The following is a 23763-nucleotide window of genomic DNA, read 5'->3' as shown; positions in this document are numbered from 1 at the left end:
TTGTGACTTATCTGGAGCCAGTTTCTTTTACATCCTCAGGCTATATAAAGTCAAACTAGGACTGGGGCAGCAGATTTGGGCAGCATCCAGCAGGCAGCCTCCACAGTCCGGAGAGAATGAAACAGTCGGGAACATGAACAACTCCATGTGTCACTGACTCTTCCAACGGTACGAGCTCCACTTTTTGCCTCTCAGTGCTAACAAGAAACAATTAGAAGTGACACAACATCGTTGATCTCTCTTGAAAATTTCCCCAGGACTATATGTGTGGCTTTGTTCTTCCCTTGATTTTAACTTTTCATTCATGTTTCTGACTTAGAATGATCGAGGCTCAGGCCCTGGAAGGACCGTAAAATTTGGCCAGCTTAGTTTGGACACCTGGCAAAGGCCAAGTTCTGAGAAGCAATGGTGATGAAGGCCTTTGTCCTGTTGGCCATCTTTGCAGAAGCTTCTGCGAAATCATGCGCTCCAAATAAAGCAGGTATGTCCTCGCCACAGTCCATTTTCCTGGGAAGAAAAATTTCCTTTTACAATGCTCAGCACTTCTATGCTTAACTTGTTATAAAAATGCAATGACGGAGCCAAGTAGAGAAATACTTAAGTCTCCCCCACCAATATCAATCAGACTTTTCCCAAATGGAGCAAAAATGTATTGGATAAACTCAGACATTTTTTAAATTAGAGAATGCTTGCTCTATTTCACTCTCTTGCTTGCACGCTCTCTCCCCACATCCCATTACATATATATATATATGTAAAAACATCTCCACTTGTTTTTCCATTCAACTACGGAATTTCTATCCTGTGCCCTAAATCAGTGTTTCACAATATTATGCATGAAATTGACATTTAAAATGTTTAAGTTATGTGCTCATTGTGATGGAGATTTTAATATATATTTATATATGTCTAAGACATCCTATCTGTGGTTTCACAGATATATTCTTTAAAGTTCCAAATGGACTAATTTTAATTCCATGTTAAATGAGGTGCAGTCATTAAATAAATGCAGCAGAAACTGTAGGACTCTCCAATGACTGAAGTTTGGGGAAAACGTTCGTCACAGCTGGTGAAGAATAGCAGGGAAGGTGTTTTTAACCAACTGCTTTTGCATGCTCAGGTGTAGCTGGAACCCACTGTTCTTTATGTAAGTTAGCATGATTACCACAACTGATTTTAAACTATATGTGTGCTCTTTCTAGATGTCATTCTTGTGTTTTGTTATCCCAAAACCATCATCACCAAAATCCCCGAGTGTCCCTATGGATGGGAAGTTCATCAGCTGGCCCTCGGAGGGCTGTGTTACAACGGGGTCCACGAAGGAGGTTACTACCAATTTGTGATCCCAGATTTATCACCTAAAAACAAGTCCTATTGCGGAACCCAGTCTGAGGTAAGACCAGGCCACACTGTGCAGAGTTGTTTAAGGTAAGGCAACTGGACCCAAGAATGAAATGTCCACCATCCGTCCTTGAAAGGATTCAGAATGTACCCACTTCCTTTTCAAGGTCAATCCTGATTCCCAAATATCCTGGAATGTGAGTGTTATTTAACATCTTATCTTCTGCCTAGTTTAGATTACTCTTTTGGCTTGACCCTTATCCTCCTAATTTGTTGCCAAAAGCAGTGAAGCTATCTTCTAGTAGAACAAAGTACATTTCCCACTTTCAAGTTCTGAGCCTGTGCTCACAAGCTGCCATCCTTCCTGGATCAGATGGGTGAATGGATGAGCCATTCTCTGCCTGAGACTTTAAAGTGGTGATAAAGAGCCTTTGGAACGGCAGTTTAGGGAGTGACCAATGTATAACACAACTTCTAACTTGGTCTTGTGAAGTGCCCAGGATGGGGTATCATAAGATAATTATTAGGAAACAGACGCCCTCTTAACAAGTATCATATGACAGATGAGAAATCTGAGACTCCCCAATAAAGTCACTCGTTCAGGGCCACAGAGCCTGTAGGAGTGGAATCACGAAAGGAGGCTAGGTGTCCTAACCTCCCCACCAAGGTCTAGCATTCCTACTGCCCTACCTGCCAGAAGGCTGTGTATCTGTCCATCTCGGAGCATGAGAGCAAAGAGCTTCCAGGGCCAGCTCCTCTTTCTGAAGGCTTCACAAGGATTCAGTGATTTAATGGGAAGAGTCATGAGCATGATTAACAAGACGCCATGTCTTTGAGTATATCCTGGTGAACTACAAATCATCTGTGTGGTCTCAGGTCGGTCACTTTTCAAGTGGATGTTCAAGATCCCCTCTAGCTCTAATATTCTGTGATTTTAGAGCCCAACAAGTCAGAGGAAAGAGTCTCAGAAATCGTGCTTATAGTCAGAAGAAGGAAAGAGCAAAGAACCAGAAGGGAACATTCTAGAAATTGGAGATGGGTGAAACATTCATTTAGGATACTTGGACAGGAGAAATGGATGAAGAGTTGACCTTGGGAAATAGAGATTCTTGAGCCAGTTCTTTTTGGTCAGAAGCCCAATGGGTACACGGAGATGTTAAAGCATACAACATCAAACTAGATTGTTTTTAAATACTCTCAGTTGAATAAACTAAGGAACCCTTTACAAAATTATCAGTTTACTCACAGACAAGAAGAGCTGATGCCACTGTCAGTGACAGACATTCCTGTCTCCCCACTGGACTTGTTTCTGAGCCATCTTCCCGCACTTTTCCCAGAACCCTCATTCCCATCACGGGGACACAGATTCATCCTGACTGTCTCCTTTCTTTGTCCAGTACAAGCCACCTATCTATCACTTCTACAATCACATCATTTCCAATGACAGCACAGTGATTGTAAAAAACCAGCCTGTCAACTACTCCTTCTCCTGCACCTACCATTCCACCTACTTGGTGAACCAGGCTGCCTTTGACCAGAGGTAAGTTGCTGTGTGGCGTGAAGGGCTGGCTGCCTCATGTGTGTGCTGCAGGTCCTATCAATCAGTGTGTTTCAGTCCTTATGCAAAATTCTCTCCCCTTTTCAGAGTGGCCACTGTTCATGTGAAGAACGGGAGCATGGGCACATTTGAAAGCCAATTGTCTCTCAACTTCTACACTGTAAGTAGCCTCCAGGTTCCCATTACTTCCCTGTGGCCTTTCTAGGAGATGGTGGGATGCTTCCTCGGTATTCAGTCTTCCTCAAGCTCTGTGCAGAGCCCCATTCTTAAATTCAAGTTGAAACATAAGCTTTGGTTTAGCTTTAAACTTCTTTAAAAACTAAGTGTCACAGAAAGTCAGATTCATAGACTGGATAGAAGAGCTGAGGTATAAGATATAAGCTATAAGACCAACCTTCCGGCCAGGCACAGTAGCTCATGCCTGTAATCCCAGCACTTTAGGAGGCTAAGGCAGGCGGATCATTTGAGGTCAGGAGATCAAGACCAGCCTGTCTAACATGGTGGAATCTCATCTCTACTAAAAATACAAAAATTAGCCAGGTGTGGTGGCACGCGCCTGTAGTCCCAGCTACTCGGGAGCCTGTGGCAGGAGAATTGCTTGAATCCGGGAGGTGGAGGTTGCAGTGAGCTGAGATCGCACCACAGCACTCCAGCCTGAGAAACAAGAGTGAAACTCTGCGTCAAAAAATAAATAAATAAATAAAAACACCAACCTTCTGCAAAGATGTAAGACCAACCTTCCCATCTCACAGATGAGAAAACTAAGGCAAGGTCAACAGACAATAAGACAGCCAATGTCTGATTCTTGGTCAAGATTAGTTTTCACTACAACCCACTCCAGAGATTTATATTTCAGATCTAGCTCTTAAAATTTTTGGCACAAGGTATTGAGGTTCCTGACTGGGACAGGGCTAAAGAGAAGGATTGGGGTCGGCCTCCGCTGCCTAATTCTTTTGTCTCTGAAACCTTTCAAGTAGCGTTTCCTCCTTGCTTAATTTAGGCAGGCTGCCTATGTTGACATAGAAGTTAAAGGCACACTTTGGTCTCTCTCAAAATAGAGTGCTCCAGAGAAACTAAATATGCAGTGGCCACTTGCCCAGCTGCCCTCCTCTTTAGAAGGGGTGCTTTGTTTCTTCAAACCTGCAGATTGCACTGAGGACACATGCACACAGAGACACTGTCCCAGCAGACTAAAGGAAGATGTGGGCAGAAATATAAACCTTTGCATAGAACATTAGAGCTAGAGGACCTCCTTGGAAGGGCTTCATGTCCAACCCATTCACTTCTCAGAGGAGAAATATCATACTACCTGTAACTCCATTAACTTCCAACTCTTTAAACTTGCTTAACCTGCTGCCTGGAAGCTATTAGCCCTGCTGAACTCAGAAGGCGAGAGCTGTAAGGGATCCTAGAATAACCTAGTCTGTTTCACAGATGAGGACCAGAAGCCCAGAGAGAGGAAGGATTAGCCTGAGAGCCCACAGGTAGTTCAGAGCAGTGGCCAGTCTTGAACACAGATCTCCTAGATATGGTCACTTTGCTTACTGCAAAGGGAATGAAACTCATTTCAAGGCCCTTTGAAGGCCTTGTGTCTAATTCTGTATTCAAAAATGTGATTCTTTTCATTAAAGAGGGCTCTCCACATTGTAAAAGTTTCAAGATCCCACAAAATCTAGATCTGTCCCTAGCCACATACCACTAGCGGTTAAGTACTGAGAAAAAGAATCCATACAGCCCTTGACCTATAATCGGGGGCTAAATACAGCATGGGCCACCAGGGTGATGATAAGGTGGTGAAACCGCTACAGTCACTGATGAAAGCCATCCAGAGAGGAAAATAGGCTTCCACGCACTGACAACAGTCTCAGGGGACTCCCTGATGACAGGCTGCCTTTGCTATTGAGTCCCTGTCTGGAAGTGAATAATTGTTGTTTTAACCGGACAAAATTATAGATATGATCCCATGAAGGTTTTACAGCAGTAGGCAACATGGAGACACCAGGATTGTCAAAAATCATCGCCCACCATCAGCCTTGTAGAGCTGAGCTTCAGGCATACACAAAACATCAAGTCTTAGAACTGGAATGAGCTTATTTTCTTTTAAAAATAATAATAATAAGAGACATGTCCTCAGCATCCTCCAGGCCATCCTCTGGGCTGGATAGACAGATAACAGGACACCCCCTTCAACAAGTATAAAATTAAGGGTCAAGCCTCCCCTGAGGCCCACCAAGACCCTTCTAGGACAAAGAGGCCTCAGCAAAGAAGGGAGTGTGCTGTCCTGACACTTCCGTACTGATTAATATTCCCGCCATGGGCTCAGTTCCCTATGCCTGACCCATGTGGTTGGTATTTTTTTCTCCTCCCTTCTTCCGCTTTCAGAGAATTCTTATGTGTTTCTGAAGCAACAACTGCTCCCTGCATATATTTCCATCAAATTACCAGAAAGAGAGCTGTGCCCTAGATAACACAATGGAATCAATGCACTGCTAATTGCTTAGGATCCTGAGAGCTTCAAATGCTGAGCTCTAAAAGCACCAGTTCTACTCAGCAGGCTTCGTCTTTCTTTTCTCTCCATCCCCCTCCCACTCACTCTTGACAATATCCCATGGTTGGTATTCCTAGTGAAAGGTTATTTTGACCCTCAATACAAAATAAAGGAAGGTAGTTGGCTTGCGGAAACACCCTCGTGCTGTGGTTAAGAAAATGGGCCTTCTCAACAGACCACTAGTTTGAAGCCTTGTTCCATCATTTACTAGTTGTGTGACTTTGGGCAAGTGAGTTAACCTCTCTGGGCTTCTATCTCTGCATTTGTTAAACAGGGATAATAGCACTTAACCTATAGGTTTGTTATAGGATTAAATGAAATAATCTTTCAGAAGCACTTAGCACAGTGCCTGGCACACGTTAAGTGCCCAAGAAAGTAGCCCTTCTCATCACTGTAGACTTTGACTCTATTTAAAGTGGAAACTCTGAGGGCTTCTAGCATTGTTACCTTTATAAGGCTGAACATCGATGTCAGTGTGGGATTATATTGACTTTTATTCAGTCAAAACAGTACTGATCATTCCTCTTAGAGACAGAGAAATGAAAAAGCTTAAGATGGAAAAAATGCAAGCAATAGAGGCCAAAATCATAGACTCCAAGAGTCAAAACAAACCTCCTAGGTGATGAACCTTGGCTTTCCACCCAAAGCCCAAAACCCTTTTGCAAGATTGCTGTGGGGTGGCCTCCCCGCCTCTTCCAAAGACAATGATATTTGGGCCTTCCCATTTTAGATCAGCTCTGATATCTGACACCCTGAACTCTCGCACATGTGTCCCGGTTCTGTCTTCTGAAATAATATCATATAATTATGTGGCTGACAGTCCTCCAAATATCTCCACCTTCTCCAAGCTAAACCTCTTGTCTCTGTTGGTGGTTCATTCACTATCCTAGTCAGTATTCTCTGAATATGATCCAGTTGCTCAGTACCTCTATTAAAAAATGAAGCCCAGAGTTGAAGTGTTATATTCTAGACTTTATCAGACCCGTGCAGGCCATCAAGGGTCAGAGGGGACCTTCTAGGTTTTGGAAGATTCCAGGAATGTGTCCTAGGAAAATAACTTTAGGGCAGTTTTTTTTCACCACTATTTCACATGGAGCTTATAAGCAAAAGCAACTCCAAGATTTTTCCACATGAACTATTGTTAAGCCAGGTGTACTCATCCTTAACTTGTGACACCGGCTAGTTGTGACTCAACCATTCGGTAAAGTAGTCCCCTCTTACCCACAGTTTTGCTTTTCATGGTTTCACTTACCCGTGGTCAACTGTGGTCCAAAAATATTAAATGGAAAATTCCAGAAATAAACAACTCTTAGGTTTTAAATTGCACACCTGTTCTGAGTAGCATGATGAAATCTTGCACCACTCGCTCTGTATTTCCTGGGATGTAAATCATCCCTTTGTCTAGAATATCCACACTGTAGACACCACCTATCTGTCAGTCACTCAGTAGCCATCTATGTTATCAGATCAAACAAAAAAGTAATATATATACGGTTTGGTACTCTCTGCAGTTTCAGGCATCCACTGGGGATCTTGAAACATATCTCCTGTGGATAAAGGGAGGTTACTGGATCTGGAATAGGTTTCTAATTTTCACATTATAGAGAAGGTGGGGAAAAATTATTCCAAGCATTGCCTGAGCTGCTGGATGAGAATATAGAGAACTCAATCATTAGTGTTCTGTTTCAGAAATTGAATTAATGGTGCCAGCTCTGTTCTTCACTTTGTAACAGAATCAGGCAGGTTCTTCCATGAGGAGAGGTATCATTCCAATATTCTAACATTCTGCTGGCTGGTCCCTGGCAGAAAGAGTTGGGAGTAATACCTCTGACAGGCTTGGGGACTACATCGGGTCCCCAGGTAAGTTCCCATATTTGAAAATGGCCTCTCAAAATATGACAAATCTCAGAACGTAACAAGGAACATTAAAAACCACTGTAAATCTGCCACTTCAACCTGCATATTAAGCCAGTAGATCCCTTATGATTAAAAACATTATTATCCCATTATTGCAGCCATTTAAATGGTGCAGGGGCTGACAAATGGGAGGAAGCAACTGACTTCTAGGTGACTGAGTCAGGGAGCCCTTGCTGGACTTGCCATCAGTAAAATAATGTCAGAAGCACTAGGAAACGAAAGAGATTCTGAGTCCTCTCAGCAAAGTCTCTGTGTGTTTGACATGTGAGGGGTGAAGTCCACTTTATCTTGTTTTTTTTTTTTTTATTTGTTATTTTTAAGTTTAGGGGTACATGTGCAGGTTTGTTACATTGGTAAACGTGTGTCATGGTGATTTGCTGCACCTATCAATCCATCACCAAGGCACTGAGCCCAGCATGCATTAGCTATTTTTCCAAATGCTCTCCCTCCCGCAACCCTACCTGCCAACAGGCCCCAGTGTGTGTTGTTCCCCTGCCTTTGTCCATGTGTTCTCATTGTTCAGCTCCCACTTATAAGTGAGAACATGCACTGTTCCTGTGTTAGTTTGCTGAGGATAATGGCTTCCAACTCCATCCATGTCTTTGCAAAGGACAAGAAAGACCATTTGACCCAGTAATCCCTTTACTGGGTATATACCCAAAGGAATATAAATCATTCTATTACAAAGATACATGCAACCCAAAGGAATATTAATCATTCTATTACAAAGATACATGCCTGCATATGTTCATTGCAACACTATTCACAACAGCAAAGCCATGGAATCAACCCAAATGCCCATCAATGATAGACTGGATAAAGAAAATGTGGTATGTATACACCATGGAATACTATAAAGTCCATTTAAACTAAACAACCTTGCTGAAATCCATTCCTCCTGCCACTGTCTACCTATTGCAGTTCTGCAAATCTCCAGGTCTATGAAACTCGATCTTTCAAACAGTAACCTGGTCTAAGCTTTATTCCTCTATTACATAAAGTCACAAAGGTTATGCCCATTTTGCATAGGAAGAAACTGAGGCCTGAAAGGCTGACTTGCCTATAGTGTGTCCTAAGTTAGCAGTGGGAGCTCAGATTAGACCAGCATCCCTGCCCTTCTATGGTAATGCTTTTGTCTCTGAAAGCTAATCCACAGAGCAGTTCAAGATTGTTACTAGAGTTGACTGAACTCAAGACTAAGAGAATGGAGAAATCAGCCTCCTTTGAGTAAGTCAAACAGAAACACTACGTTACTCCTAACAGCTCACCCAGCATGCCTTGATGAGAATGGTAGGCAAATATCACATATGCCAGGCCAGTAATCAGCACCTGCTGTTCCTCTGCTCAAATCATGGTATTGACTCCTTATTGCCCCACTGCACTCAGAGTGTAAGATCCAGTGTTTAGTTTTTTAAGGTGTTTTTTTTTAGAGTCTCACTCTGTCACCCAGGCTGGAGTACAATGGTGCAATCTTGGCTCACGGCAACCTCCACCTCCCAGGTTCAGGAGATCTTCCTGCCTCAACCTCCAGAGTAGCTGGGACTACAGGGACTACAGATGCCTGCCACCACACCCAGTTAATTTTTGTATTTTTAATAGGGACGGGGTTTTGTCATGTTGGCCAGGCTAGTCTCGAACTTGTGGCCTCAAGTGATCTGCTTGCCTCGGCCTTCCAAAGTGCTGGGACTACAAGTGTGAGCCACAGTGCCCAGCCAGCCCCAGTCTTCTGGCTCAGTCCCCATAACTTCTCTAACCTCACCCAAGCCCCGCTCCCCACTCTCCACCCTCCTGACTCACTCACTTACTCCAGCCACACTGGCCTCCTTGCTGTGCTGCCAGCCACACTCCTGCCCCAGGGCCTTTGTCCTGACTCAAGCATTCTTCCATGGATGGCCACATGGCCCCGATCCTCACTTCCTCCAAATCTTGCTCAAATGTCACATCCTCAGTGAGGCCTCCCCACCCACTGTATTTAAAACTGCAACCTGCCCTTCCTCACACTCCTGATCTTCCTTATCCTGTTCTGCATATTTTACAGCTTTTCTAGATAATGTCCTATGGTCTACAGTTCCATACTATATCATTTACTTACTTATTGTTTGTCTCCCCTGCTAGAATATGCCAGATCATTGGAGGCAGGTACCTTTGCTTTGTTCGCTGACAAAATCCCGACATAGAGTCCATCCCAATACACAGAACAGTGCCCAATACGTAGTAGCTGATCAATTCATTGTGGCTGTGATTGTTATTGTTGATGATTGTACTGGGAATCAGATCCTACACTTCCCAACCCACGCTGAAATCTGCTCAGGCAAAAAGTAGAAACAAGTGAGTGCAGAGGGGGGTGTTGTATGGGCTCAGTCCCTGCATCCTTGGGCGATTCAGTACAACACAGTGCCTTAATATCCCTGAATTTCACTTGCTTTCCATTAGTCAAATTTCATTGGCGTAAATGAGACATACGGTGTGTGCCTCACCATAATGAGCAAATCTAGAATACGTGATTATATGACGTCCTCATCCCTTCTAAGACGGCAGAGCATCCTAAAAGATAGAGTTTCTCTGCTCTTGGAGGATCGCTCTGTGGTCTCACGTGCTTCTGTCTTTGGGTTGATTCTCATCCCCACCCCATCCCAATTCATCTGCTCCTGGCAGACCCAGCTGCTCAATCTGAGAGGTCATAATACCCAGTGTCAATTTCCTTCCAAAGAATGCCAAGTTCTCCACCAAGAAAGAAGCTCCCTTTGTCCTGGAGACATCCGAAATCGGCTCAGACCTCTTTGCAGGAGTAGAAGCCAAAGGGCTAAGCGTTAGGTAAGTACATTTCCTCCAAGTTTATATGTTTAAATGCAAAGAAATAAAAAAAAAAGACTAGCTGACATACTTTTTAATCATCAGATGTTTGCAGGCATAAGATTTTCTGTTTCAAAGTGATGCCATTTTGTTTTATTTCCAGGTTTAAAGTGGTCTTGAACAGCTGTTGGGCCACCCCCTCGGCTGACTTCATGTATCCCTTGCAGTGGCAGCTGATCAACAAGGGGTAGGTACACTGTCTAGAGACAGGGCTGAGCAGTGGAACCGGGCATTTATCGGACTACTTTGCTCTGGCACGGCAAAGCTTGGGAGGAAGAGGTGAAGCCTGCTGCAGTTACATCAGTGACATCCTCTGTGGTTCCAGGCAAAGGATAAATACTAAGAAACAGGACATAGTGCATTCTAGGGACTAGATACTGTTCTGAGAGCTTTACCTTATATCAACTTCTTTAAGCCTTACAACAAGGAAGGTAGTTTTACTATCATCCTCATTTTACAGATGAGGATACTGAGGCACAAGAGAGGGTAAGGTCTCATAGTAAATGTGTGTGTGTGTGTGTGCGTGCATGTGTGTATGTGTGCAAGAGGAAGTGAGCAGGCTGAATTCAAGTCCAATTATTCTGACAACAGAACCACGGTGATGATGACTAAATTAAATAAACCATATCGAAAGCTTAGCCGATGGTACCTGCTAGATAGTCCAACCATTTTAAATAAGATCATTGTTGTTATTACTAATTAGGTAGATAACCAGGAGCTTTTACAATCTGGAGTAAAGCACTAAAGTAGTACTAGAAGTGCGCCCTAGAAAAGCAATGCCGGAAGTCACACACAGGATGGTTTAGAAACATGCATGGAAGGGAGAAAGACCAGATTACAGGCCTTGGCAGCTATTGTGCAAGAGTGATAAGCCATGAACTGCTGTTGTAGCCAAGTGAATGAAACAAGGTAATAAAAAGTAGGGAGATGCTTCTACAGGAATGAGACAATGTAGGAACAAATCAGATAGGAGGTGGAGGAAAGGACAGTGTGAGAAACATGGGGAGTAATGGAAAAATGGCTTTGTGTTCTTAAATCTCTGGACTATGAAGCTGAGGAAGAGTGTTTGGGTTTGGCTGTTGGAGAAGGAGGTTTTTGGATAAGGAAATATGGATTCTCGTTGAACTCACTAACAGACATGTTAAGCTTCAAATGATGATTGCCCAGAAGTACTTAGAATTGTACCATTGGAAATCAGAGGAGAGACAGAGCTAGACACAAGATGTGGACATCGTGCACATAATTAGCAGTAAACAAAGAAGAGAACATTCTCTAAACACAGCACATAACAGACCAATGTGCCTGTGTTATTCTCAGAACTCATCAGGCCAAGGACAAATTAATGTCAAGGATAAAGATAATTAGATAACTAAAGTGGAGCTATTTTGAACCTTTATTTTTATTTAGCAAACACTTATACAGCTCTTACAATATACCAAATATTGTTCTAGGTAGGTGTATTACAAATATTAATTTATCTAAATGTCATTAATTAAATCCTCTATAAAGTAGATAGTATAATAATCATTATTTTATAGAGGAGAAAACTGAGGCACAGGTCCAGAAATGTGCCCAAGATATGGAGCTAGTAAGGAGAAGGCCTGGGATTCATACTCAGTCAGTGTTACCTCCTGAGTGGTCTGGACAGGACAGGATGGCCGAGGCACGTCTACGCAGCCCAGCAATGCCTCCTGTAGAGATGGCAGCTTAATTTGGGTGTTTACTTCACATCTGCCATTGAGTGACTCAATTCATTTAGCCTCTGTTAGCAATGGTGCAATTAAATGACTTCAGGAATTCTGAAATAACTTATTGACCTGCAGGGACCTGAAATTGCTATCAGGCACTGGGAACCTCTCTCAGGCAATGGTCACACTAGGCAAAGGCTTCTGCAACCCCTGGAATCATCTCTGTGCAGGGAGGTCTAGTGCTGTTGCTGTTGTTCCCATCTGGCAGATGTGCAAGATGGCTGAAAAAGGGATGCCTGTGGCTTTGGGTGGTCTGCACAATTGTCCTCAAGCTCTAGTGTACACACAAACTGCCTAGAGTGCTATGACATATGCAGGTGCACTGTAAACCTGCCAGATCAGAAGGACTCTGGGGAAACCCAGGGAATCTGCATTTCAGCACAGCCAGATGTAAGACGTCCCGATCCATTTCTACATTCTTCCTAATTGACATGGCACCTCAAAGTTGGAGATACATGCACAAAGTTCAGTGTCAAAGGGGAGAATGGAAAAGTCCACTCCCACAATCTCCAGATGATTTTTGCTCACACTGGGCCCCTTTGGAAAAAAACCCAGTTTACAAAAGTTCCTGGAGAGATGGTAGAAGATATATCATCAGGAATTTCCCTGTACACATGGATGCCCTGAAAGCAGCACACTTATCTCAAAGAGCAATCCGACATGGGAAAGGAGGCTCGTGCAGAGAGGGCATAAAAGCCTCCTGTGGGCTTCCACCATCTAGAGGCAGCTGCCACTGAAGTGTGGGTACTGCGGCTGGTGCCAAGAAGCAGCAGTGCCAAGGCATCTAGACCTGCCTATTTTTGCCTCCTCCCCACCCCCTGACAAAGCTCTGCTTACATTATTTTCCACTGGCTGACACCATGCCTGGGGCACTCTGGCTGCAAAGAGCTATTTTAAGAACTCCCATCTTGAGTTCATATGAGGATCTCGGGTTTATTGACAAAATGATCCTACAGAAGTATTGTTTCACAACTTGGAAAATGCCACAGTTTCATCACTGTTCAGAGCCCACCACACGCAGACCCAGCTCTGACCCCTGGTCCAGATACAAAGGTACGGCATTCCCTCACTTCACTCCCTCACTCTCACACTTGACTTCCTTAGCTCCTGCCTTTAGCTTGGCCCCCTGTTGTCTATTTCTGAGGGAATGGGGGTGGGGTAGAAAACATCATGAAGGTTCCCTGGGGTAACTGGACCACTCTCTGGCATGTGTGCCGAGTTTACAATACAGGAAGAAAGATGCTTCAGTGTCGCATTAATCTGGGGCCTGCTGTGGTGCTGTTCAGTGGTCTGATGCTTTCGATACATAGAGCTTTTCCTGCAGAGGGACAGACACTGGTACCTCTTGTCACCTGCAGATAACAAACCCCCACGATGGTGTGGGCTTCTCTGTACAGTCCCAAGAATGATTGTGTCTGTTTCCAACACCTAGTTAAAGGAATGGCACTTAGGTAATCAGTCTTCGTTAAATGAAAAAGTATGTTTGCTGAAACCAAGATTTCTTAATGTTGGCACCTTGACATTTGGGATGGGACCATTCTCTATTGTGGGGGCTGCGCTGTGCACTGTAGGATGTTCAGCAGCAGCCCTGGTCTCTGCTCACTCACTAGATGCCAGCAGCACTTCCCCCAGTCTGGACAATCACAGTGCCAAATGTGCCCTGCGGCACAAAGTGGACCCCCGAGTGAGAACCACCAGCTTAAACAAATGTCCATCTGTGTCATTTTTTTTAACTGAATTATTACCTTTGAGACTTTGGAATTTTATACAAATATCATATTCTCATTATAGAGAATCTGGAAAAACACATAAAAATACAAAGAAGAAAACCAAAAATGTCTGTAATTTTATCACTTTGTATCAGCTTGTGTTAACACTTAGATGGTATCCTTCAGTCATTATTTCTGTACTTATATTAAAAACGTGACCACATTTTTACAAAGGTAACTATGTAGATATATATAATTTAAATAATATACCATAAATACAAATTTTCAATGCAAAACCTCACAATTCACACACAGAAATGTGTTGGGTGTGACTTGAGCTTAGGCAGCTGTGGCAACAGGGGCAATGCTGCTCCTGGTGCCATTGTCCTTACTTTGTATATCCCTCAAGGGCTGGACATATTCCGGTCCTCAGAGGGCCTTACCTCCTAGGGATTTGCTTTCTTTGGGACACAGGTGCAACTTACTAAAAGTGTGGCTCTTATAAGTCACTCCCCTCCCATCGTACCTTGTCTGTAGAATGCAGACTGTCATACCCACCTCCTAGCTCATCAACTTGACCTCACAGTTGTGAGGATCAAGTGAGGTGCTGCTAATCAAAATGCCTGGGAAGGTTAGAGGCCATATAACCACCTCGGGAGCTTTGTGTGTAAATTGCTCAGCAGCTCTTGCTAGAGTTCCGGGAGGTGACAGTTCACTCTTCTTTCCCCTTCTGCCTCAGCTGCCCCACGGATGAAACCGTCCTCGTGCATGAGAATGGGAAAGATCACAGGGCAACCTTCCAATTCAATGCCTTCCGGTTCCAGAACATCCCCAAACTCTCCAAGGTGTGGTTACACTGTGAGACGTTCATCTGCGACAGTGAGAAACTCTCCTGCCCAGTGGTGAGCTGTCTTTCTCTCCAGGAGGAAAATGTTACCCAAAGGGCACCAGAATTGGAGGAGCTGGAGTTTAAGTGGGGAAATCATAACCAGGCCAGGGCAGCTGTGTGCTGAGGGCATCTGGAGGAAACGGCACTGGGTGTAAGGGCAGATGCTCATGGGGGCAGATGCTCCAGACCCTATCCGCCCTGCCTCCAACAACCCGCATGGTCTGGCATGCGTCACCTAATCTGCCGGGACCTGCTTTCTCATCCTTAAGTAGAGTGTGATCAGTAATGATGGCCCTTCCCTCATCAGAGAGCAGTGTCGGTAAATGAAAGTGATAACAGACATGGAAATACTTTGAAGAAGTGAAAAGCGCAAGCGAAATTCAAGGTCTAGGTGGCAGGGACAGGCTGTGGGCGTAACTCAAAGGGTGAGTGCTTTTAGTCTTGACTGCACAGCCCAAGGGTTCACCTCTGTGACGTCAGAGAGATGCTGTAGAAAATTCCGACACTGGGTCATGGCTGATTTGACCATTGTGACCTGACAGGCTGTGCTTTAACAAGCCAGCAGTCATCCTGGTGCTCACTCAAACCTGAGAACCACTAGACACACACACGCCAAATCTCAAACTGTTCTCCTTGCTGGTCTCTTTCAACTGGCGACCTCGGTGTTTCCCCACATAGCCTATAGTAACCAACAAAAATAAGGTCATGATCTCTATTGCTATTGATTCATTTGGCCAGAAAATGGTTCTTTATGAGCACAAATAGCAAAAGGGAAAGAAACCAGAGAGTGCAGAGCCAGGGAGAGGAGGGGAAAGCCATTGCACAGTTGATCAAAGAATAAGTATCGAGGCCGGGCGCGGTGGCTCAAGCCTGTAATCCCAGCACTTTGGGAGGCCGAGGCGGGCGGATCACGAGGTCAGGAGATCGAGACCATCCTGGCTAACACGGTGAAACCCCGTCTCTACTAAAAAAATACAAAAAACTAGCCAGGCGAGGTGGCGGCGTCTGTAGTCCCAGCTACTGGGGAGGCTGAGGCAGGAGAATGGCGTGAACCCGGGAGGCGGAGCTTGCAGTGAGCTGAGATCCGGCCACTGCACTCCAGCCTGGGCGACAGAGCGAGACTCCGTCTCACCAAAAAAAAAAAAAAAAAGAATAAGTATCGATGCCATATTTTTAAAAAGAAAGAAACGAAAAATGAACCAGAATACATTTGCAAGTGCCCGCTTCTCTAATTATAGTGGCGAGAGTGATAGTAAGTAAAAGCCTTATCAAAGAAAATGGTATCAATCCCTTCCACACTCCATGACCTCTTCCAGCGGGATTCCCTCTGGCTTGAAGAGTTAACAAAGTAAAGCTTTCTTTTTGAATTCAAGTTGGAGAAGGGATGAACAGTATCTCTCTTTTTTTAAAAAGTAACTCATATCTGTTGACTGGGGAATTGTGGCTCCATCCCACTTGTGACCTTTTTAAAATGTCTTTTCTTTCTCTTTTCTCCCCTTTGCTCACTCGTCATCCCACCTTCCCCGCTTCTCTCCCCTCTGCCTCTCTGGGTTTTCAGACCTGCGATAAAAGGAAGCGCCTCCTGCGAGACCAGACTGGGGGAGTCCTGGTCGTGGAGCTCTCCCTGCGGAGTAAGCATCTCTGTTTTCCAAACGGTTGAGTTCACTCTGGGCTGCAACCACAGGCACAGCCGGTTTGAGCATTTTTACTGAATTGCCAAACCAGTTGTGCCTGTGGGCACAACCTTTGCCTGCTCCTGGAGTCTTCTAGCCAGGGGTGGGGAACAGCTCAAGCCAAACGAAGGAGTTGAGGTTTGTTATCTACTCTGGAAGTTCTATCTGCACCCTAAATTCAAATACCCCCAAGGAATGAGGAAGTGCTAAGCTTCCAAACAAACAGAGCATGCAGTGAACAATAATAATAGAAAATGAGATGTCATGGGGCCGGGCATGGTGGCTCACGCCTGTAATCCCAGGACTTTGGGAGGCCGAGGTGGGCAGATCACTTGAGGTCAGGAGTTCGAGACCAGCCTGACCAATATGGTGAAACCCCATCTCTACTAAAAATACAAAATTACCCGGGCTTGTTGGGGCATGCCTGTAATCCCAACTACTCAGGAGGCTGAGGCAGGAGAATCGCTTGAATCTGGGCAGCAGAGGTTGCAGTGAGCTGAGATCACCACTGCACTCCAGCCTGGGCAGCAAGAATGAAACTCCGTCTCAAAAAAAAGAAAAGAAAGAAAAAATGACAGAGAGAGGAAAGAAAGAAAAAGAAGAAAGAAAGAAAGAGAGAAAGAAAGAAAAGAAAGAAAGAAGGAAGGAAGGAAGGAAGTAAAGAAGGAAGGAAGGAAAGAAAGAGGGAGGGAGGGAAGGAAGGAAGGAAGGAAGGAAGGAAGGAAGGAAGGAAGGAAAAGAAAAGAAGAAAGAAAGAAGAAAGAGAAAGGAAAAAGAAAGAAGGAAAGAAAGAAAGGAAAGAAAAGAAGGAAGGAAGGAAGGAAGTAAAGAAGGAAGGAAGGAAAGAAAGAGGGAGGGAGGGAAGGAAGGAAGGAAGGAAATAATATGTCGTAAGAATGTCATGTGCACGTCAAAAAACCTTTACTAAGTATCCAGCACTGTCTGGCCTGGGCAGGGTGCTAGGATTTCAGAAATAAATGTGACCCACGCAAGCCCTGTCCTCAAGGGATTTACTGTCTAGCAAGGAGAGAAATGTTAGACACTAAGGGAAAGAGAAATTACTGTTAAGGGGGTGACGGTGGGCTGGTGCCATGGTTGCACAGCTGATCATCACTAATGTGAAAATCCAAAATCCGAATGCTCCCAAATCTGAAACTTTTTGAGCACCCACATGATGCTCGAAGGTCATGGTCACAGGAAATGCTAATTGTAGCATTTTAGATTTCAGATTCAAAGTTTTCAAGTTAGGGATGCTCAACCAGTATAATGCAAAGATTCAAAAAAAAAAAAAAATCTGAAATCTGAAACATTTCTGGTCCCAAGCATTCTGGATAAGGGATATTCATCCTGAACAGAGCAAAGGGATTCAACCTAGTGCAGGGCTTTGCAGAAGAGCTCTGCTGACAATCTCCAAGTAAGACCCGAAGGATAGTGTGACATGAAGAGTGGGCAAAACCTGTGGGAAGGCAGGAAGCAGTAGCGGCTCAATCTTAGAGGACAGTCACCAAGCTAAGGCCAAGGGCCAAGGCCCAGGTGCCACCTGGTTTTGTGGCCTGCAATTTAAGAATAGTTTTCACATTTTTATATGGTTCAAAAACAGAATCAAAACAATATTTCGTGACATGTAAAAATTATATGAAATTCAGGGCCAGGCTTGGTGGCTCATGCCTGTAATCTCAGCACTTAGGGAGGCCAAGGCAGGCGGATCACCTGAGGTCAGGAGTTCGAGACCCAGCCTGGCCAACATGGCAAAACCGTGTCCCTACTAAAATACAAAAAGTAGCCAGGGGTGGTGGTGCACACCTGTAGTCCCAGCTACATGGGAGACTGAGGCCAGAGAATCACATGAACCTGGGAGGCAGAGGTTGCAGTGAATAGAGATCGCACTACTACACTCCAGCCTGGGCAACAAGAGTGAAACTCTGTCCCAAAAAAAAAAAAAAAATTATAAGAAATTCAAGTTTCAGTGCCTTTAAAGAAAGTTTTATTAGAACACAGCAACACTCGTTCACGTAGATACTGTCTACAGCTACGCACTGCAACTACAGGGTGAATTTGTGGCAGCAGAGATGGTATGGCCTGCAAAGCTGACAATATTTACTATCTGGTTCTTTTTAGAAAGCTTACCAACCCCTGCCTTGGAGAGAAAGTGTTGTGAGATGAAACTCTGTAAACCCCCAGTATAAACTGTCTGAAAGGCAATGGAGCACCTGATGGTTTAATCAGGGGAGGATTGTGGTCAGGTTTTGTGTTTTACTTATTTATTTATTATTTATTTATTTACTTATTTATTTTTTGAGACTGAGTTTCGCTCTGTTGCCCAGGTTGGAGTGCAATGGTGTGATCTCAGCTTCAAGCAATTCTCCTGACTCAGCTTCCTGAGTAGCTGGGATTACAAGCACGTGCCACCACACCCGGTTCATTTTTGTATTTTTGGTAGAGACAGGGTTTCATCATGTTGCCCAGGCTGGTCTTAAACTCCCAGCCTCAAGTGATCTGCCCACCTTGGCTTCCCAAAGTGCTGGGATTACAGGTGTGAGCCGCCGCCCCCAGCCAGCTTTTGTGTTTTAGAAACATCACTCTGAGACTTCTCCTTTCCGTGATCTTTTCTTAAACTTTCTGCATTCTCTCTCTTTACTCACTACAGGCAGGGGATTTTCCAGTCTCTATAGCTTCTCAGGTAAGGAAAAGAGACACTTCTGGGATTTCGTGGGGCTGTGCTGTTAAAAGGCAGTGAGTATTTTAAGAGAAGCTTAACTTTGGCCCCAGCAAAACTTTTAAGGATTGAAAATTATAGTTTAAAGCACACCCGAGTGGGGCAGAGGGGGCGAGATCAAGAGGTCTCCCTTTGACCAGCCCCTGAACTCTGAAGAGAGGGAGGAACCGAAGGTAAACTGGATGAAGCAGAACTGGACCTCACTTCCCTGTCTCAATAAAGCCATCCCCAGATGGCTTCCCTTGGGTTCCAACATTTGGAGAACAAGATTTTCAGTGATGTGTTCATTCAACAAATATTTGGATTCCTGTTACGGCTCAGTCTTTCATTAACTGAGTGACCTTGGGCAATGACCTCACCCCTCCATACCCCAGTTTCCTCTGTGGAATTGGGCTAATAATTGCCCCTATCTACATGGCTGTGGTACAGATATTTAATTACAGCTAAGGGCACTGAACGATGCCCACCAAACAGCAATTATCCAGTCAGGGTGAGCCATGATCATGATGACTGTACCAGGAGCTGGTCTTGTGGCTACTGCCGTGAACAAGACAGACAAAGCCTCTTCCTTTGCTAGTATGTGTAAAGTATTTGGGGTATGATGGGGGATGTGATTTAGAGAGTGGCCAGGGAAGCCCCTTAGAGGAAGAAACATTTCAGCTAAGACCCAAGATCTCACCTCAATACGAAGGAAGCAACTACGTGAGGAGATGGGGTAAGACAGTTCATTTATTCATAATCTCACAGCCAGATTTTGCTCTCATCATTACAGGAAAATCATGTAAATCAACTTCTAAAACTCCAGTCCTAGATTCTCATCATTTTTAAGTTTTATAGTGAAAGCCCTAGAGTAAAATGTACCATCACTGATTTCTATTGTTGTTAGAGATCCACAACCTAGGTTTATCTGTCAGGTTCTTTGAACTGATAAATGTGAGCTACAGAATCCCCAAGAGATGAACAAAATCCACTTTGTCTAAAATGTATGGAATTTTATGAAGACCCCTGAGTTGACTCTTGTTGAGTTAATTCTTTTGTTAACCCTTTCAGAACTGTCTCTGAGTGCCATCTCCCTCCCCTTCTGGTCCACAGATGTTCTCCACCACCTCATCATGATGTTGGGGATTTGTGCCATATTATAGGAGTTAGCCACGCGCTGCCACTCCTTCACCCATAATCATCCTCAGTGAATGACAAACACGTTTATTGTGCTGCCAAAAAGAACAAACAGAAGACCACATTGTTGGGGAGCAGAGAATAGCACTTTGCCAAATATGCGCTCCAATCATTTCTGTGAAATCGGTGATGCTTTTTTCTTTCTGAGAAAAACTTAGGTTATTTCCCATGGCCCTTAGATCTCACAGTCCTTCTAAAGCTGTGGGAGGAGTCTCCTTTCTCCATACTCAAGTCAGGGCTGCAGTGAATTCTTTTGAAAGCTATTTTAACTTTAAGAGGTTAGCATATCCAACCAAGTACCGCTGAGCATTTTGAAGAGAATATAGGGTGCAACTACAAAGTCAATGCTAAATACAGAACACACATTAATAGCTGACTTTGCCGAAAAGGGGCTTTGTCATTGAGGCAGTATCATTCTACCTAAGGACCAGAGCTGAGCTCCCAGTCAGGGGGTTCCAACCTTTCAACTGATGACGTGGGAGATGATGTGGGAATCAGAGTGGAATACAATAGTTTCGCTCAAACCTAATTATATAAAGGAAATGGATTCTTGAAAACACCTAGTACTGACCTAATTTGTATGTATTATACCATTTGTTAAATATATAAACATGATATAGGTATAAACTCTGTGTTTTTATAGCAGATGTATACTTCTAAAGTCAAAATAAAATTACAAATTAAATAGAAATATTTGCAAAAAGAATAACCACAAGAAGAATACAACGCACATTAATTTAACCTAATAACATGGCATTGCCCCAGTGAAACCGCCGCTGGAAACATGACTATAAAGTGACTCCAACGACACAGGTGTTGTGAATTTGGTGACTCAATCCTACAAATAAATGCCTTGTGACACTCAATGCTATTTTTCTCTATTTGCTCTACTAAAAAGTTTTCATTTATAAGAAATGGTCTGATCTCATTTAGTTTTCACTTAAACATCGAAGCTTACATCTGGTTTTGTTTCATTCACTTATGATGATTAGAATGAAGCTAACACAAAATCAGAAACACAAATGCAAATGTGGCCAATGAATTTATGCAGTAGCACATCTTGGTAACTGGCCACCCCAGTGATCCAGAATATGCCCATAAAAATGATTTACATTGTCAACAAAATACAAACTGAAATTCTGGTAGAGAATTGGCTGGATTGTGATAGGAAAAGGCAGAGTTCTAAGTTCTCAGTTTAGTAAAGAATTAGGAGGCTTATAATTTGAAAACAACACATGCGTTTGTCTCTCTGTATTTAATGTATTTGAGAAGTTTTGCAATCTGCAGTTTGATGATTCTTTTACAACTTGTGTTAGTGAACTCAGAAATTAAACTAGTTATGAAATCTCCAGATATATGAAGTATATGTTTGTTGAGTAATAGGCTAAAGTGAAATGACTCAATCTAGTCTAGACTTGGTCCCTAAGCTGGAGTTCCAACGAGTTTAGGATCTCTTCTTTCTGTAAATTCAGATTTTTTGTAGTCAGGAAAAACAGAAGACATATTTTATTGGTTCTAGTAGAAAACTCTTAAATAGCATACTCATAGCCATGTTCAAATCCTTTGCTGTCAGAATAAACCAATGTTCTATTAGTTTTGCTGTATTTCATCATTGTGTTTTATGATCTTGTATCTCTATCTGGTGCTATGGAATAAATAAAATGCCTTAAAATAAACAACCTATGACTACAGTTTACAGTGTTAATATATCACGTTGATAGATAATTCCTCAATTCTCCCAGGGGTTTCTACAACTAGAACTTCTTAGACTCGCATGTATGCCACAGACTTTTTTTTTTTTTTCTTGAGACAGAGTCTCGCTCTGTCACCCAGGCAGGAGTGCAGTGGCACGATCTCAGCTCACTGCAAGCTCTGTCTCCTGGGTTCATGCCATTCTCCTGCCTCAGCTTCCCGAGTAGCTGGGACTACAGGCGCCCGCCACCACGCCCAGCTAATTTTTTGTATTTTTAGTAGAGACAGGGTTTCACCATGTTAGCCAGGATGGTTAAGACGTTGATTAACATTTTGGGGAAAAGGTCTTTGGGTCATCCCTGCCTATAAAGCCCGAATGTCTCTCACCAGCAACTGGATGTGTTTTGACTTGACATTAACTAACAGCCTCATGATGTTTGATTACCCTTCTTCTCTCATAACTTCTCCTTTGAGAAAATAAGATAAAGTACTCTCAAAACAATCTCTTGTAAATTCTCATTAGTTCTAAACACAGTAGAAACATTAAGAAAAAGAAGAACAGTAATTCTCCCCTAGGTATCCTTAGCTGACATAGAAAAATACTGAATATAGATTTAGAAAAGTGTTCTTATCCAAATTCTTAGTTGTGATCCATAAAGACACTCTCGCTTTCTCCTTCTCCATGTACATATGTGTGTGTATGTATGCATGTGTGTGTGTATATATATGAGGGTGTGCATATATATATGTGCATGTGTGTGCATATGGATGTCTGTGTGTGCACACATGTGTGTTTTTGTGTGTATGAGTGTCTAGATGCCAAATGTTTCTGTTATGATGTTCGATAAGAAAGGCAGAACTAAATCTACATTACATGAACATAACTTATGTAAGTATATGGGCTAGGGGTGGAAGAAAGAAAGACATACACACACAATACAAAGACATGATAATAATAGGCAACTGCCTTACCTGGCCCCATTCCTTCATCTGCATATTATTTTCTAATGTTCTTTTAATATCACAGTGATGGATTGCTTAGTTACTGCTATGTTTTTGTGTATAGCTCTATTAGTCCTTAATATTGCTTTATGCAATGCAATTATGCTTTCTTCTCCCTAACTAGACTGCAAGCTAAAGATCAAGAGAAAGTTTATATTCTCTTGAGTACCCCAGAATGGCACAGAGTAAGTGCTTAATAAATGCTCCTTGGATTAAAGAATGTTCACATGAATAGGTGGACAGGTGGATGGATGAATGGATGGATGGATGGATAGATGGATAAGTGGATGGATGGATGGATGGATGAGGACTATCCTAGCTCTCTAGGAGGCCTCATAGTAGAGGTGGCCTTGTTTTCTTTCATGGTTGAGCAAGGTGTTTGGAATCCAGAGCCATTATCTCAAGAAAAGGAGTTATGGGGAATGAGAAGATAAATTTGGCCTACTGTCTCCGTGCTAAAGTAGCAGGAGAAAGCCTTCCTCTCTTCTCCACATAAATATCTTCTGCCTTCTCTCCATATAAGTATCAGTCTAAGGCCTTCAGTCCCCAATGCTGAAGGCCTCTGGGGAGGAGTGAAGCCTACCACAATGAAAACAAAATTTTCATATAGAAAACGGAGCCTGTGATGGATGTAGAATTCAGTCTTCCCTCTCTGGGCAGAAGCACAATACTGCTCATGGAAATGCTTAGGAGCTCAGTGAAGACTGGATTATTTGGGAAGTGAAAGTGCTTTTGTGTCCCTCTTCCTGAAGAAAGGCAAGAATTCCACCAAATCTTTTATATAATTTGGTGTCAAAAGCTTCAATAAACCAAAAAGTAGTTTATTTCCCATACAGGTCTCAAAAGTATCTCAGCAAAGGCAGCTCAGAGACCCAGCAAGAAAGAAACTATTTCTGGTCTTATTGATTTTCGCTCCTTCAATCATGGGAAGTTCAAAAGGA

General features: G+C 43.3%; 1 protein-coding gene across 1 annotated transcript; it reads left to right on the top strand.

Annotated features, from left to right (window-relative positions):
- The first annotated feature begins 327 nt into the window (after positions 1 to 327).
- Positions 328 to 21804, top strand: TECTB (tectorin beta). Its single transcript, XM_011927871.1, has 10 exons — positions 328 to 481; positions 1203 to 1393; positions 2739 to 2881; positions 2987 to 3059; positions 10075 to 10178; positions 10321 to 10404; positions 14414 to 14576; positions 16122 to 16194; positions 18884 to 18916; positions 20045 to 21804. The coding sequence occupies exons 1-10, from the start codon at positions 406 to 408 to the stop codon at positions 20092 to 20094; spliced, it is 990 nt and encodes a 329-aa protein (XP_011783261.1). The 5' UTR covers positions 328 to 405; the 3' UTR covers positions 20095 to 21804.
- The last annotated feature ends 1959 nt before the right edge of the window (positions 21805 to 23763 follow it).

The sequence above is a fragment of the Colobus angolensis genome, unplaced genomic scaffold (genome assembly GCF_000951035.1).
Source record: "Colobus angolensis palliatus isolate OR3802 unplaced genomic scaffold, Cang.pa_1.0 Scaffold75, whole genome shotgun sequence".
In the NCBI taxonomy this organism is placed as follows: domain Eukaryota; kingdom Metazoa; phylum Chordata; class Mammalia; order Primates; family Cercopithecidae; genus Colobus; species Colobus angolensis.
This window is presented reverse-complemented; position numbering and strand designations above follow the sequence as displayed.

Excerpts from the sequence above, each read along its gene's own strand:
- TECTB (XM_011927871.1), top strand. The coding sequence starts at position 406 with ATGGTGATGAAGGCCTTTGTCCTGTTGGCCATCTTTGCAGAAGCTTCT. Across the intron at positions 2,882-2,986 it reads CAGGCTGCCTTTGACCAGAG|AGTGGCCACTGTTCATGTGA; the intron begins GTAAGTTGCTGT and ends TCCCCTTTTCAG. Across the intron at positions 3,060-10,074 it reads TGTCTCTCAACTTCTACACT|AATGCCAAGTTCTCCACCAA; the intron begins GTAAGTAGCCTC and ends TTCCTTCCAAAG.